The following is a 17,243-nucleotide window of genomic DNA, read 5'->3' as shown; positions in this document are numbered from 1 at the left end:
ATTAGTGTAAGAGACCATAGAATGTGGCATTGTGCTATTTTTCACTCAGAGCAGCCCCTTTCAAAGTCCCTTTCATCTCTTAGCTTTTAATTGCAGTGGACTTCTATGACTTCCTATAGCAAAATCCTTGCATTTGTCTGCTTTCTCTTTGTCTCTAAGATAACGTATTTGACTAAGGTGCTAGGAGTACATTTAAAATGAACTGAATCAGGCTATTTTTTCCTCTGCTCTAAAAACCTAGAAGCTCATAAAAATCTGGTTTTCTGCAGTATTCATAGGACACATTTGCACTGATTACTTGGATGCTAATTCAGTCTGTTGTACAAATACTTTTGGAGGGGGGGAGAAATCACAAAATGATCTTCAAGATGTCTTAATGCCAGTGTTATGAAAAGACTGTTTCAAAATGGGAGAATGTCTATAAATGGCCTTTGCCAGCTATATTCTTGGTAGTTCAGAGGAAAGACTGAACTATGGTTTTGTGATGATAACAAGCGTTGAGAGAACTCCAGGTTCACTTGTACTACCTCTTCCTCTCATTCTCCTCTCTCTCCCCCTCCAACAGCACTATGAAAGTACAGACAAATAATAGCTGGCTAGTTTGTTTCTAAATTGTAGCATACGATAGTTTGCTTGCATTAATTTGAAATGGCAAACTATCATTGGAGTATGTAAGAGCAAAGCAGAATTTCCTGGTTCAGTATAACATGGTTTGTAGAAAAATCAGGATTGATTATCTTCCATTATGTAAGAAGAGGGAGAAGGGTGGAGAGATCATGCAAAGTTGCCTAAATCAAGTTTCTCCCTCTCTCCCTCCCTCTCTATCTCACAATCTCTCAGTTCCATAGTAAACCATTTTTTTTTTGCTGTCAAGTCACTGGCAATTTATGGTGAACCTGTAAGACACACTTTCTCAACTGGGGTTTTGTGAAATCCTTGTATTTCTTGATGGCCCTGGAAAGGTTTCCCAAATGGGTAGAGTTAATTTTTTAGTATGGTGTCAGCATGGTGTAGTGGTTGGGGGTGGTGGCTTCTAATCTGGCAAGTTGGGTTTGATTCCCTGCTCCCCCACATGCAGCCAGCTGGGTGACCTTGGGCTCGCCACAGCACTGATAAAGCTGTTCTGACTCAGCAGTAATATCAGGGCTCTCTGCCCCACCTACCTCACAGTGTGTTTGTTTTGGGGAAAGGGAAGGTAATTCTAAGCCACTCCTGGTAGAGAAAAGAGCATATAAGAACCAACTCCTCTCCCTCCTCCTCCTTCTACATTTTTGAAATTTGTTAAACATTTATCAGGTGATATAACCATAAATGGTCATGACCCCAAATGGCCAATGATGGGCCTGCAGGGGGTGGGAAGGGAGGGGAACCCAGGTGGCATGTACACTGCTATGTTTCCCAACCATATTCTCTGCAATCAAGCCACTTCTGGGGTTTCTTGAAGCCTGAAAAATGTTTCAGGAATTTCTCAACAGCAAAACAGTTGAGAGAGGCTGCTGTGGGGATTTGCTATTGCCTGCCTCTACAAAGCAACCCTGAAATTCTGTGGTGGTCTCTCTTCTAATTACTAACCAGGCCCAACCCTGATTAGCTTCTGAAATCTGACAACATCATGCTAGCCTGGGTGATCCAGGTCAGGGTAGTCAGCAGTTACATAATCACACTATAAATAAATTCTGATTTTAACACCTAAGAAACATCAGTATGAGAAAAGAGCACTGAATGAAAGCACAAGAGTGCTTTTATCTTGACTCTGCCAAGCACCTTCCCAATATATCACTATAACCACCTAGACTCTCTAGTTGGTTCCAAATATACAGCATGTCATTTATAGTTGCCGTGGAGAAGCCAACTTTATGCTTGTGGGTTGCCAAATGGTCTGTGGGCCTTTTTGTTTGGACCTAATCCTTAATATTAACTGTAACTTTTCCAGAAGAATAAAATCTTTTCTTGAGTAGAATTTGAAAATGTCTATGCAAAACAAATTTCTCCTAAGCAGCCAAATGATTGGATTTCTATATCTCTTGCAGAGCTCATGTGTTGTGAAGAGTTACATTCCATATTGCATTTGGTCCTTCAAGCTGGGAACATCATGAATGCTGTAAGCGGATAAATCTTGTTTGGGGGAGGGCCTGGACGTCTAGTTTTCTTGGTGGAATGACTTTGTATCTCTTTCTGTCTTTCTTCTGACACAAATTCCCCTCCCCAAAACTCTTTAGGGAGGCTTTGCTGGCAATGCAGTTGGTTTTAAACTGGCCTCATTACTCAAGTTGGCAGATACAAAAGCGAACAGGCCTGGAATGAACCTGCTTCATTTTGTTGCTTTGGTATGTAAAGAACAGCTATTTCACCAGATACTAGAGTACAAAGCATTTGGCGGCTGGCATATGTGACTAGGAAGATCTTCGGGTTGAAAATGAAATCATGCCACAGTTTTGAAAATAAAATTACTTCTTTCATTTGCCCCTTTACAGTTATCTTAAATTGATGTTTGCTGTAATTTAAACCTGCAGCCCTGAACAAGCAGTATGATTTGAAGTCCTAGAATCTGAATCCATAGCTAGACTATTATATAAAATCTCTAGTTCTAGACCATTTTACCACAAATTACTGGTTAATTCTGGGGAAGAAACTGCTAGATCTGATTTAATTTGCTTGGTGATAGCTTGGGATAAACGTTTTCTCAGAAGCTTTATTATGGAGAAATGCCTTGACCCTTTGGGAACTAGCTGTACATACACACACACACTTGTAGCTAATTTGAGCTTGATAGTTATTATAGTTAATTTTTGCAAGGTTTGGCCTTGTTACTGGAGATATGTGGATTGGCAGTCTTTTCTGTGATTTCATAGTTTATCTCTGTGCAAATTGGTTTAACAACTAATCTGAAGACTCCAGAGAGATGTGAAGAAGTTTCTATTAGGTGGAGATTAGGCAGGAAATGTTGTATTAGCTTGCACAATGGGCATTAATGCACTGCCTTTACCTAATGCTGCTCCTTGGTACATTATGATTGTACTTAGGGAGAGCACAAGCACTCTGAAAAAGAAATTGCTATTTTAGCTTGTTAAACTGAATCCTTCTAAGCCTTTTAAGCAAGGGGTTTTCCAAAACAATTGATTTGTTTTAGTTTGATTCAAACACAGCAGGCTTAAAGCAGAAACATCTTAACCGGCTTCTCTAAAAGGCAGACTTCAGTGTATCTGTTGGCATGGTGAGGACTGTTACAGAGATATTTTGTTTATTTCAGGAAGCCCAAAAGAAGGATAAAGTTCTTCTAACCTTTTCAGAAAAATTGCAGCATGTTCAAGAGGCAGCCAGGTAAGCAAGGAAACTGAGAACTTTGACTGGGAACTTTTCTTTGAGAAGCACTTAAACACATGTACAAAGTCTTGGCATGAAAACTGAGATCTTAACAAGTGTTTACTGTAGGCTCGGCGGTTTCATTTTCACTGTAAATGAAACAGTGGAATACCAGAACAATGCTTGCAGCATGCCTTCAGGTCTGGAGGTTTCATGAAGATAATTTTTTTAAAGCATTTTTTAAAAGCATGGTCAACTTCTAGTAAGTTAGATTCAGGTGAGTAGCTGTGTTAGTCTGAAGCAACAGAACAAAGTTTAAGCCTGGTGGTACTTTTAAGACCAATAAAATTTTATTTAAGATATAAGTTTTTGTGTGCAATTACCTTGAATAAAATTTTGTTGGTGCCATTGGACGCACACTTAGTTTTTTCTAATAAGTTATTCACTCATTTTTGTTGAATGGCCAACTGACTAGAGTAAATATCCGTCTTAAGGGGAATTGTTTGGTCTTTGATGACTTAACAGCTTTTGCTTGGTAACTTAAATACATACTTTTTATGTTGTTTGTTGAAAATTCCTAAAAAAGAAAAAAGGCTCTACAAATTGGAAACCAAAATTGTGCAAACTGAACTGTTGTGAATTGGCATATTTTTAAAAACTGCGATTTTTGATGGTTTTAATCACCCAGCTAATAAGTTTTGTCTGGCTGGCAAAAAGGAGTTGTTCCTTTTCTGCTTTTTTGATGAAAAGGGCTGAACACTCTCAGGAAGAGGAATATGCAAAGGAATGGGGACTCCTTAAAATTATACCTTGGTAGCAACTGGGGTTGTGGGTAGTCAAAAGTGGACTTATATTGCTGCTTTCCACTCATGGCTGAAACGTCTTATTAGTGCGCGTACGCCCCATGACAACTTTCCTTTCAGAAAAATGCTTCACCATTTGACTTGGTCAATTACTGTAACTTTCTAATCAAATCTCTTAAGGCATAGGACGGGTCTGATTTGTTCACCTGGTATATGTTGCTAAACAGTTTTCTTTTTAAAAAAGAGAATTAACACTTTCATGATAGGTGGCTCTGTTCACAAAAATGTTTAACCTTTTTTCTTTCAGAATACCTGTTGATAATTTAGAAGCAGAGCTTAATTCACTCTCATCAAAAATAAAATCTCTTAAGGAAAATATTCGAAAGGATCCAGAGCTGTTTCGCCAGATGGAAGGCTTCTTCCAGGTTTGTCAGATGTTCTTGTTGTATGTATCCCTATCCTGCATTTTTATTGGTGTACTCAATAAAAACCACCCAAAGTTTACTTAAATTGCCTCTTCAGGGGTGCTCCTTCTGCAGTTTTGCTTGTCACTTGTAAGCATTTTAACATAGTGATTTTACATGGAAGGGTGCTGTGTATCTTTAGGTTAAGAATAGCTAATTGATTTGTATGTTTTTGCTGCTCTGAATAATGCTTGTTTGTTTATACTTAGATTTATATACTGCCCCTCGTGGATACCAGCTTGGGGTGGTTTACAAGTTATAATAAAACAGTCAATTAAAACAGTTAAACAATTAAAATGTATAAAGTGCACGGATTCTGAGAGTGCAAGTATAGCTTACTTGCAGATATCCCACTGTTGTTGTTGTTATGTGCGAAGTCGTGTCCGACCCATCGCGACCCCATGGACAATGATCCTCCACGCCTTCCTGTCCTCTACCATTCCCCGGAGTCCATTTAAGTTTGCACCGACTGCTTCAGTGACTCCATCCAGCCACCTCATTCTCTGTCGTCCCCTTCTTCTTTTGCCCTCGATCGCTCCCAGCATTAGGCTCTTCTCCAGGGAGTCCTTCCTTCTCATGAGGTGGCCAAAGTATTTGAGTTTCATCTTCAGGATCTGGCCTTCTAAAGAGCAGTCAGGGTTGATCTCCTCTAGGACTGACCGGTTTGTTCGCCTTGCAGTCCAAGGGACTCGCAAGAGTCTTCTCCAGCACCAGAGTTCAAAAGCCTCAATTCTTTGACGCTCGGCCTTCCTTATGGTCCAACTTTCGCAGCCATACATTGCAACTGGGAATACCATAGCCTTGACTAAACGCACTTTTGTTGGCAGGGTGATGTCTCTGCTTTTTAGGATGCTGTCTAGATTTGCCATAGCTTTCCTCCCCAGGAGCAAGCGTCTTTTAATTTCTTTGCTGCAGTCCCCATCTGCAGTGATCTTGGAGCCCAGGAAAATAAAATCTGTCACTATCTCCATTTCTTCCCCATCTATTTGCCAGGAATTGAGAGGGCCAGATGCCATGATCTTTGTTTTCTTGATGTTGAGTTTCAAGCCAACTTTTGCACTCTCCTCCTTCACCCGCATCAACAGGCTCTTTAGTTCCTCTTCACTTTCTGCCATTAGAGTGGTATCATCTGCATATCTGGATATCCCACTGCACACCTGCTAATCCAGGGGGAGGGCTCTTTGGGGCTTTTATGGGATGAGGCCAGTTAGCTGTTGTTGGACAAGTTGCAGTTTGAACTAAGTAGTAGCAAGTTGCAGGTCTGAAATATTGTTACATTCCTAAACCAAGTTTTAGTGGTGGAGAATTGTTTTAAAAATCAAGACATCATTTTTTTTACTGTCTTGTTCTATGCAGGTCCTCTCTTGCTCTTTTTTAAGTAGTAGTTTTGTTTTGCCATTGCTTCATATTATTATTAGTGTAGACTTCATCCTTTGCCAGAAACTAGTGTTCAGAATTTAATTTAGCCTTTGTCATCACAAAACAATGTGACCATGCCTTTGATTTCAGCGAATGGTTAGAAAAGCCAGTGAGATATAGCTGTTGAACTAGAAATTATGACGGCTGGGTTGAAAACTGCATTCTGTCCTAGCCATATTTTCAGTCTCACCCACCTCACTTGATTGTTAGAAGTATGAAATGGGGACAGGACAATCATGCACATTGCTGGAAGGGTGGAATAAAAATGTTCTAGGCAGAACTGATTTATAGTGGAACAAGCTTATTAATGCCTGGTGGCTTACTTTCTCAGTGTCTCTGCTTGAGTTGGATAGGCTTGAGTAAACATAAGATGAGATTCGGTTTCTAATGATAAAAGTACCTAATGATAAAAAGTAGCAAATGGTTTTCAGAGAGTGCTCATGTGGTTAATTTTCTTGAGACAGTTTGATGCAGCATGGCTCAGTAAGGGAATCTTAGCATCTTAGGGGTCCATCTGGAGGGGACAGATGGCAACAACTTCGGAAATTCTGTTTCAGGCACAGCCAAAAATTGTTCAGTGAATTCACAGGAGCTTGATCAAACTCATTTATTTTCTTTCCCTTTTGCTGTCCTTTTAACTGGCACTCAACTGCTTTTGACATCCTCTTTTCTGAAGTGTATTGCACTCTCATTAGACCAATATTAGGATTTCCCCCCCTCTAGATTAACTGCCAATACTGTCAAAATCCTCCATGCCCAGGGATTCTCCTGTGTTTGAAGAGATCCTTACCTTGCCTGTTGGCTTTGCTGCTTTTCTTATAGTAGTAGAAAGCCACTTCACCACTGAAAGGAGTGAAGATTTTATCTGGAAAAAACAAGAATCAAAATTCTGTAATGCTTTTAACTCTAGAACTGTTAGCTATTGATTGAAAATTCATTTCAATTCGAGGCGGACTAAGTTTTGTCTCCTTTTGCTGAAATGGCTGGTTTTAACATGCCAAGATTTGTCATTGGATGCAAATAATCACTTTTAAAACATCATGATTTGTATACAGCCATCAACATGCATGGTACTTTATATAGAAGACAGATATCTGTCCTAAATAGTTCACAGTTAAAAATCTAATATAACAGGGACAATATAAAAGGGGGAGAACTTTTCAGGGTGTTGAATGTGGCAGTGCACTGGCCTATGAGGTATACATTCATCCTCCTACATCACCTGTAATAAGAATTAGCCTTTCAATTTTCTCTATACTTTAAAAAAATGTTCAGACAGAGGCAGCCAGAGTGTCTCTGATTGCAAATAGTTCTGTGTGTGTACATCCAGGGCCACTGCTTTTAACATAATAATGTCTCTCCAGCCATGTGAATTTCATGAATGTTTAAAGCGCAGAATTCCTTGCATAGTATATAGACAATTGACCTCATCCATATCTGGTTGGACTTAATCTGCATGTCTGTCTCTGTTTTAATTTAAAGTTTGCTATGAAAGAACTGAAAGAACTTGAACAGTGGAAACGGGACCTGCTAAAGGAAGCAAATGCCCTTATGGACTTCTTGTGTGAAGATAAAGAAACGGTGAAACTGGAGGAGTGCTTTCAGATATTTAGGGATTTCTGCCTAAGGTTCAACAAAGCTGTTAAGGTAAGGAAAATCTACCCTTTTCATATCACAGAACATTTATTGATTCTTTGAGTCCAATGATAAAGTTTTGGCTTTCGTGTTCCATTATAACAAGACAATCTATAAAGCTTCTGTTGTTGTTTTTTTAAAGAAATCTAAGCATTTTACTGTTCCAAAAAATCCTGGGGTACAGGTATTTAAGTTTGCCTGTCTACCACACATCTATTAGGCCTGTCCTTTCCTTGCAGGTATTCTCTTTGTTTAATTTGTACTCTTATTCAACTGGATGAGGGTGTTATTGGATACATCTTGTGCCCTCTTGAGTTTCTTCTGTAGCCCAAATTTTAGGATAGGAGCAGAGAGAACAGCAGCCATTGTCTGGAAATAAAAAGGCAGGTGGCCGCATGACAGGCTGCTATGCCTATGGCATGCAAACAGTGTAATCTCTGCTGTGCTTGTATAATGACAATAGGCAAAGTGCCTGGAGACAGTGCTGTGTACCTAGGAGTGTTTGGCTCCTTTAATCCAAGAGGTCATGCATGTGTGGCCTTGAAATGTTGACTAGTAATCTGGTGCTGATGTATTCAGTGACGTTTTTGGCACGGGGGAAAGTGTGTCCCTTAGAAAGAAAAACCCTCCTGACTAGAAAAAGGGTACATCAAAAGGACACACACTTCATATTTCAGATTTTGTCTATGTGGAAAAGGGATTTAGAAGGGGGGAGGGGAAAAGGGAGAAGCTATGGGACATTAGGGGATAGAAGACCTCTGTTCTGATTCCTACTGAAATATAGGCTTGCTTAATTAGCCTTGGCAAGTTGTATGGTCATTTTATACACAATACCAGCCAATAGCTTGATGTTGTATGACCAAGCCCTGGGGCTTGCACATCCCCTTTCCCCCTGCCCTGCTGTCTTCAGATGTTCCAGCTCAATTAGTTGCTTAGTATAAATAATAGTTTGCAATTATATCTGAGCTGGTAAAATTTGTTCTGCTCTTACCCTCCAGATGTCTGGCTTGGGTGCATGAGTCTTAGGCTTGATCATTTAATGCCAAACTATAGTTGATATTGGTAATTGTTACGAACAAATCCACTGCTGAAGATATTTACCTGCTGCTAGGGGTGTTGAGATGAAAGTAAGATGCACTATTGGGCATTTTAAACCATAATTTTGATATAATTTCAGTGTATCAGGAGATAAACTCTTTTGATCCAAGCCTGCTCAAAAGTGTAAATCCTCAATACTACAATTATTCCTTACCATGTTAAGCCGCACAGAACTACTATGTGAAGATCAGAACTGCTAGAATTGTTTCTCGTGTAAAGTTCACCAAATGCTGCTTATACTGTTTCACAGTTATGAAGTCTAAAAAGCTGAGGTGGTTGAATCCTGCTCTTGAACATCAAAATATGAATCTGCACAAAGACACACATTAAATATAGCCTTGCTGATGATGTGCCACTTCCTCAGTCTTGAACAGGATCACTGTAATGAGAATCACAAGAGAGGAATGACAGCCATTTTGGTGATCAAGGCATAATTAGGGCACAGATAGACATGATGGTATCCCTGGGTCTAACCCATGGATGCTGCTACCATTTTAAAATGAGGTAATTTTAAAGTGCTGTGAGGGCCTGGTCCTGAATGCACTTGCAGTGCAGTGGGATGATGCACTTTTGTTCTCTTTCCTTCTGGTGCTTTTGAAAGTGCCAAGACAGCTGTGTGGGTATTGCTGTTTCAGCACTTTAAAAGTCTTAAGGACCAAGAATGCGTCATCCTACTGCACTTGTGGCATTTTAAAATTCTCCCATTAAACTCCAAAATGGCAGCAGTGTTCATAAGTCCAATGCTCTCTGTTGAATCTAGTTGGACCCTCATCAGTCCTCATAATAATGCTGGGGTTGCATGTGGATGGTGCATACCCTGCCAGACTGGCTCTCATAGAGGGATATGCCCCCAACAGGGAAAGGGCACTCCCCCACTGAGGACCAATCACAGGGTTTCCCCACTCCATTTTCCTTCTCAGTGCCATTTGTGGACACTTGGCTGGAGGAGAAAGAGCCAGCATGTTAAGCCTGGGAGTGAAGGAGGCTGGCAGAGTGCACAGTCACTCCAGCTGGCCCAGCCCCTAGAGCTGAGCTGACATGCTTGCATGCCTCCTGCCCACCCACAGCATGGAAAACTAGCTGGCTGTGCTCCACAGTACCATGCTGGGCCAAGTGGCTCATCCTGCATGACTGGGCCGCCATACTTGCACGCCTCCTGCCCGCAGAACAGTGAAGGAGGATAGCCAGCCTTGCTCTGCAGTGCCACGCCAGCCCAGGCAGCCCAGCCCCTGTGGCTAGGCCACCATATTTGCACAGCTCTTGCCCACACAGCAATACAGGAGGCTAGCAACCCACATTCCTGGCACCACACCAGTCCAGGTGGCCCAGCCCTCATCGCAGGCCTCCTGCCCACCGGGCAGTGAGGAAAGCCCACTGAGAGGGAGCTCTCCAGCCTTTCTGGAGTCCCCTATTAAAGCCGGCTTTGATACTAGCAATGAACTAAAACATGATAGAGCATTTCATAACACTTTCATCAGCCAGGCCTAAATGCATGCTATGCAAAACAAAAGCAACATTGTTTGCTTCTTCATCTGATAATGGTGGAAAGTGCATCAAGTTGCAGCTGACTTACAGTGCTCCAATAGGATTTTCAAGGCAAAAGATCTACAGAGGTGGTTTGTCATTGCTTCTTAAATGTAGCAACCATGGGCTTTCTTGGTGGTTTCCAATCAAAGGAAAATGGATGGGCTAGGATCTAATGAGATCAGGATAGCCTGAGCTATCCATCTGATACTACATTAGATATTGGTTGCTATTTGAACTCTGTAATTCTCCCCATACATCCCCCCAAAGAGCTTTAAGACCTAGTGAGCAAAATTTGTTCAGGATCCCCAGCCCCAAGGAGCTTATACTGACCTCAGCCAGGGTCAGGCCGTTTTCAGCCTGGTAGAATGCTCTGTTGATTGAACTTAGAGCCCTGTGGGATCTTGGATGGTTCTTATAAAAGAGCTGTTCCACTAGGCCTATGGTTGAGACCCAAAGCAACCCCCTTTTTCTATGTCACTAGGGCTGGGCAGATCCTCCCACTTCCTTTCTCATCATGTGAAGGACTACACAATGGATGACTGAATTTTGGGTTTAGATATAATGTACTTAATTTAATAGTTTTGTATTTTTATGTCTATATTTTATCTCGATGTGATTTTACTTTGATGTAATCTGCCCTGAGTTTCACAAGATAAGGTCAGAAATAAGTAAAATTAATAATAATATTATTAAACCTAAAAATCAGAGGAGAGCAAGGAGAATTGGTGAAAAGATATGTTTAAAATATTTTCATCTTTAAATGTTTTTATTCTCCTTTTCCAAACAGGAAAACAAGGAAAGAGAGGCCCATGAACTTCAGCAGCGGCAGCGCTTAAAAGAGCGGGGAGAAAAGCGCCTGTCATGGGCTGTTGGAGATCTCGGGGGGTTTGGCAGGAGCAGTAGTGAGAGTGACGTTGGTACACTGACTAGGAGAGGACTTGAAGATTTTCTGCCTTTCTTGCAACAGAGACCCCAAAGTCCTTCTTGCAGAAATGTCAGCATTAGGCGCTCCCGGCATTCTTTGGGAATCACTGCAGACCGAGAGCTGTTGGCTTTCCTGGAGATATCAAAGGATGAGGAGCCAAACAAGTCAAACAGCCTCCCCCGTGCACAAGCAAAACCCAGTGTAGCTTGGACTGCATCTGAAGAGTCCGAAGACCATCGTTTAACTGACTCACACTTGCAACCAGCATCTGAAGGAGGCATGGACTGCAGTTACTTATGGTCATCCTCACCTCAGCCTGGGCTCAGAGAAGATGCAGAGGAGTTAGATGCTGCCAATGAACCAGAGAGCATGGACAGTGACAAGTACAGGTTCAGTGTGCCTTGTATGGAAACCACAGGCACAGCACCATGGGATCTGTCTGTTGAAGAACGTGAACTTGTTACTGGGCTGCTTAAGTTTGATCTCCACGGAGCAAATTCTACAGAGGACCCATCCACTGTTCATTTTGAGATTGGAGGGACAGATCTGAAGACTCAGGGTGATTCAAGCAGCCACCCCCTTGGCATTGCAGGCAATACAGTACCACCCTGCAGAACATCTAGAGAGACTGTTTATAAGGTTGAAGATGAAACTTCAGAACATAGTCATGGCAGTCCCACTTCTACAGATAATAGTGTTTCAGGAAATAAGCTGCATGGGCCAGCCTTCTGTGTATCAGATGCTACTGACTGTTCTTTGACACTCGACTTATCAGAAGGAAATGATGGAAAACTCAGTGGCAACAAAATGAAAAAGGATGATAGTGCCATGGCCCTTTTTATGAATGACCTGCAAACTGGTGGCAGATCCCTTTTAGGCGTCAATTCTTCATTTCCAGTCGATAAAGAAGACTCTACCAGCAAGCTTGGTCTTCCTAAGGAAAAACATGTAAAGAGCAAAGATGCATCAGGACCAAAGAGAAACTCCCTAAAAGATAAATCTCCAAGTTCTACAAAATCCAGCAGCGGTGCTCCCAATCACCCCAGACCAGTCAGAACTCTGAATGCCTCTGAGAATGCAAACATGAGAAAAGTTGTGCCTATTTCCAGATCAACTAAAGCACCACCCCCTACTACTACAAAAAAGCCTGAGGCAAAGCCAGCACCCCGAGAAACCCCTGTAACTGAAACACGGCTGCTGCGGCGTAATTCTGTTCGGGGTGTTGCAGAAACAGTGCCAAAACCCCTGTACAGGCAAAGCATATCTGTAGAGGAGCCAAAATTCCAACGAGGGACTGCGCATTCAAGTAGTGGCCAGTTTGAAAGGGAGCAACCTCAGCACAAAGGCTCCTTTAAAAAGCCAAGCTCCAAGCCTGTCAGGTACGTCCCCAAATCGAAAAATGACGAAACAAAGATATGCCGCTCTTCAACCAAACCCCAGCAGTCCCCTACAGATACTAACAAAAGCACAGCTATCGTTGTTCCCAAGACACCAGCTCCCGTTCCAAGCTTTGCCAGGAATACAGTGGCCTCTTCCTCAAGATGCGCAAAGGTGGAGCTGCCAGCCTCTAGAGCTCCAACACTCACCAGGTCTCTGTCTCAGAGGCTGCCTAGGATGAGAATATCAACAGCAACCGATGAATTCAGTCCAAGGGAAAACAGTGGGAGCCCTCTTAAAAGAGCAAACAGTGCTAGAATGATTCAACGGAGCACTGATGCTGTTGACCATCTCAGTGTTAAGATGGAGTCTATGTTAAGGGAGCAAACAGACCTGGGGAAGTCGGCATCCCTCAAATTTAAAGAAGGGAATCAGACTACAATAGGAAAATTCCTGAATCACTTCTGAAAATAAGTGGGGGTTGTCATTTGGCAATATAGAATGTGAAAACCAGCTTGTTCGATACTGAAATTTGTCTGTTGTGAAATATCCAAGAAGTTATGTTATATTTTAATAGTGTCCACTGGGAATTAAGGTATGTTGTGCATCTGGAATGACATGCTCCTTAGCTGTTTTGTCCTGATCCTGCTGTATGTCAGAAATGAATGTATTCAACATGACTGATGGAATCGCTGTAAACAAAGTTCCCTTCCTTTTGGGACACAGTACCTCCACAATGATGTTACATGCTAAAGAAATGCTTTTGTCTAAGCGGGTGGTGGTGGAAGCAGAATTAAAGATTTTGTTCAGTTCTTACATAACTACTGTGTCTCTAACTATGCAGTTCTGGACATCGTTTTAGGGAAAACATGAAAAGCAGACTTGGATCATTCTAAAACTTTGGCTCTAAGACTATGTTGTGCCTGTCGTGGAGTCCATTGCTGGCAATTGGACACACAGAAACGCTGGCCTAACTAGGACACTGCTGCTTGGGGGGAGGCACTGTTGTAAAACCACCTTTGATTTCACAGCATGTCTTAAATTGTATGTGTGTCTGTAAGGGGAAAGGGGAAATTCTGCAGGGCAGAATGTTGATTCTCCATGAGTGCGGAAGAACTGCCTTGCATGTACAAGTAGATTAGTCCATGGAATGACTGGTGCTGGAATGAGTAGGGTTAGCTGAAGGCTATGGCTTTCGGAAACCACAGGTACTTGTTAGAGAAGATGACTATAGGTGCCCTGATGTGTGTCAGGTCACTTGCAAACTTGCCAGCTTTTTGTGTATAAAAGTGCCATATTTATAGTTCATATCTCAGATGCTGCAGCTTTGGAAACCTGTGAGAGCTACAACCTCATGCAGAGCACTTTCCCTCTCAACTCTTTTATCCACTGGTTTTAGCTACTACCAGATGACTTGAAATGCTGCTATGGCTCCGGTTAATAAGAGCCATTGGTTTCCCTGCTGCCTCCCTTTTGTCAATATGACCAGTTGGCATGAAACACACAACTTGCTTTTATGCATGCCAAAAGGCACTTTTTTTTTTTGTAAAATAAGCTTAATTTGCTCCAGATATGGATTTTAACACTATCTTTTTAAACTTTACTTTTTGATAGCTTTTTTAAAAAAAAGAAACAACTTGCTGGGGAAAACATGACCCTAGTTCAGACTAGGATTTCGAGCATGAGGGAAACCTTTTGTGATGTGTTTCGCCTTCCCCTTGTTCCTTTTCCAGGTACATATATATAGGTGCAGAAACAGGCTGTTACATCAGCGTCTTTATTTAAATATGTGCTATCTTCATTTATGAAAACCTCATTTTTTAAAAAAAATTGCAATGGAAATATTTTGATAACACCTTCCTGTATCACTGCCACTTTCTTACCCAACCCTGAAGATTCATCTGTCACAGTGAATGACATGCACAGATGTTACTATAAACCAATTAATTGTCACAAACATTTGGTCAGCCAGTTTAGTAATTTTACCATGCAATCTCATCACTTATTTTATATATTTATATATATATATATATATAAATGGTTTACAAAATCTCAATTCTGGAAAATATGCAAAAATGCCATCAAGTGCACCATTGGGCTTTCCATACAAGCCACCACCCTGTTGCCATGGTTGGCTTATTTAGTGTGCAACAGTGGAGTTGCTGGCCTCTTCTAGAGCTCCAACACTCACCAGGTCACTGTCTCAGAGGCTGCCTAGGATGGGAATAGCAACCGCAACTGATGGGTTTGATCCAAGGGAACTAATTAGATATTCTCCTTCAAGGGTTAAATATTAAAGTATATTCTTTTGACCCCACCTGTATCTTTTTTGTGTACTCATCTGCAAGAGCAGGTGATGGATTTTTATTACCTTTTGATGGTAGTGAGCTTGAAAAGAAAATAATTTAATTGTTATGTGTTTGGAAACTGTAAGTAAATTCTGTGTAAAAATGAGCTGGATGTATTTAATGGACCATTTATACATTTCTGAACTTATCCTGCTAGTTTAATAAAGTTCCCATTTATGGGGTTTGTGCTATATATTTCAGGTCTCATGGTGTGTGTACTTATATTAACTTTGTTTAATATTCTAGTTCTTAAACTACTGATCCCCACATTGGAACATAATATTTTTGTGATTAAGAACATTTAAAATGTTGTATTGTTGACACTTGCTTTTTGAACTAAATTTGACTTTCTGCCTAAGGTATGGATCCCTTTTCCTCAGAGGCAACATTTTGGCTGTTTTTCTTTCCCTTTTGTGACTGAGCTGTTCTAGTTTTCTATTTTCTTCTTTCCTGAATAATTCTGGCAGTCCCACCCTGCCACAATATAGTATTTTGGCTGTTTACTCAGTCCAGGAAGGAATGGGAGCCCCTTTTAACTTATGACTTAAATGGCACACAAGAAGTTTTCATTTTCCAAATTAAAAAAAATATATTTTATTCAACATAGAGGAAAGGTCAGTTAAATTCATAGGTAAAATATTTGAGGTAATTCACTATAACTGAGGTAAAATCAGTACATGCACTGACTCGGTCACATGTTTCAGGTTAATGAGAGTTTCTTAAGCTATTCACAGTTACTTACAAGCTTTATGCTGAGAGGCTTTTGTTCCAGTGTTTTCCCAATATGCTGTCTTTCAGTATTCTGACGCTTTTGGTTTCCAGAAGGCTGGTGCTCTCCCCAACCCCCTTCTCTTAAAACACCAGTATTTGTCTTGACATTTTAATTGACTTTGTGTCTTCATAGGCAGTTTCTTTCCAGACCAGGGATCTCTGCAGTCTTCAGAGCTAACTCCCTGTTTGACTGGATAGGCAATTTTCTTTTCTCTCTAGAAAATGGGCCCAAATGGGAGTCTCAATCAAACTACTCACTCATTCTTGCCAATTTTCCCCAGTTCTCCTCTCTGTGTTAAACTGCTCTCAGTCAGGGCTGAATTCTGAAACTGTCAGTACTCAATTCTTCTCAGCTAGAGCTGAATTCAGCTGATACTAAACAATCAGATTCCTCAGAGCAGCATGTCACTCAGTGGTCTCTGGCTCTGTGAAGAATTAACCCTTCATAGTCCTTTATCTGTTTGTACAGCATGTCTAAACTTCTTAAAAGTGCAGTTCATCACAGCTGTGTATCATGAATTATGCTACTAATAGGCAGGTTTTCATAAAATTTGGAGTTCTGCTTCCAGAATTTAGCATAAAAGGATAGGAAAATGGGCCCAAGATTGTGGTTTGGTGGGTCATTTAGATTATGGGCCAGATATCATTAGCTGTGCAGGGAGCTAGAACCACACTCTAATTCTGGAAGTTTTTCACTTGGTTTCTTAAAACTGTAAGGCTAAGGTACTCCTAATTTTTGGATAAATTTGCCTTCTGGATATTTCAAAAGCCAGCAAGTCTGGATCTGTTGTTACCATTGTTCTTATTAGTTTAGGACATCTTGACTGGGAAATTTCACTCCATGGCTTCCAGGAACTTGGCAGGAAGTTATATAGTTGTTCCGAGAGGTTGTAAGGCAGCATATAGAAGTAGTACTGCCATTCTGCAAAATGGGATAGAACTATTTTGCCACATATCTCCTTACTTGCCATTCAAGTTAGAAAACAGCAATTGTACAAAGAGAAATCCAGCACTAAGACATTCATGAACATAAGCAGTTCTCACTATCCCTTCATTGTAATAGTCTGGAAATGGCATGCTTACTATATACCTAGTAGATTAAATTCTGAATATTGTAAAATTAAGAATGACTTGAAATAGTCTGGATTACTTTTTGAAGTCCTATTAAAAATTAATTCATTATCAGCTGCAAAACTTTGCATGCTAGGTGAAGGCCTTTCTGGCCTTAGCATCTGTATAACAAGAAGCCAATTGCTTTTCTATATGGGAATCAACAAAACAAACCTTGAACAAAGGAGTTAAGTTGAAAGGTCTGCAGGTGAGTCAGCAACCAGCAATATCCTGCTGCAGCACAGAAATGACTTCAGTGAAAGATGTACCAGGGACACACACGTAAGGCTAAGAATTGTTCAGCCCACAAAAAAGGCACCAAAAACAAAACCAGTTTCAACCACTCCCTATGCAGCTTTTGATTTCTGTCTCCTGTTCTGCTTTTTATGTTTGAAAATGTAAATTGATATTAAATTATGCATTTTAGAGAAGGCTGCTTTTCTATGGAGGAATATCCATACAT

At 40.9% G+C, this 17,243-nt stretch overlaps 1 protein-coding gene across 3 annotated transcripts in view; it reads left to right on the top strand.

The window, feature by feature from the left end:
• Positions 1 to 15,092, top strand: part of FHDC1 (FH2 domain containing 1) — a 50,626-nt gene extending 35,534 nt beyond the window's left edge. For all 3 annotated transcript variants that reach the window (XM_077300075.1, XM_077300077.1, XM_077300076.1), the window contains 6 exons: positions 2,031 to 2,101; positions 2,220 to 2,327; positions 3,251 to 3,321; positions 4,414 to 4,531; positions 7,472 to 7,636; positions 11,037 to 15,092. In XM_077300075.1, coding sequence (XP_077156190.1) covers positions 2,031 to 2,101; positions 2,220 to 2,327; positions 3,251 to 3,321; positions 4,414 to 4,531; positions 7,472 to 7,636; positions 11,037 to 13,019 — 2,516 coding nt within the window. In that variant the 3' untranslated portion in view covers positions 13,020 to 15,092. The remainder of the gene's footprint in view (positions 1 to 2,030; positions 2,102 to 2,219; positions 2,328 to 3,250; positions 3,322 to 4,413; positions 4,532 to 7,471; positions 7,637 to 11,036) is intronic.
• Positions 15,093 to 17,243: the final 2,151 nt, after the last annotated feature.

Source organism: Paroedura picta, chromosome 10 (assembly GCF_049243985.1).
Source record: "Paroedura picta isolate Pp20150507F chromosome 10, Ppicta_v3.0, whole genome shotgun sequence".
NCBI classification, from domain to species: domain Eukaryota; kingdom Metazoa; phylum Chordata; class Lepidosauria; order Squamata; family Gekkonidae; genus Paroedura; species Paroedura picta.
The sequence above is the reverse complement of the archived record's forward strand: the minus strand, read 5'-3'. Positions and strand labels throughout refer to the sequence as shown.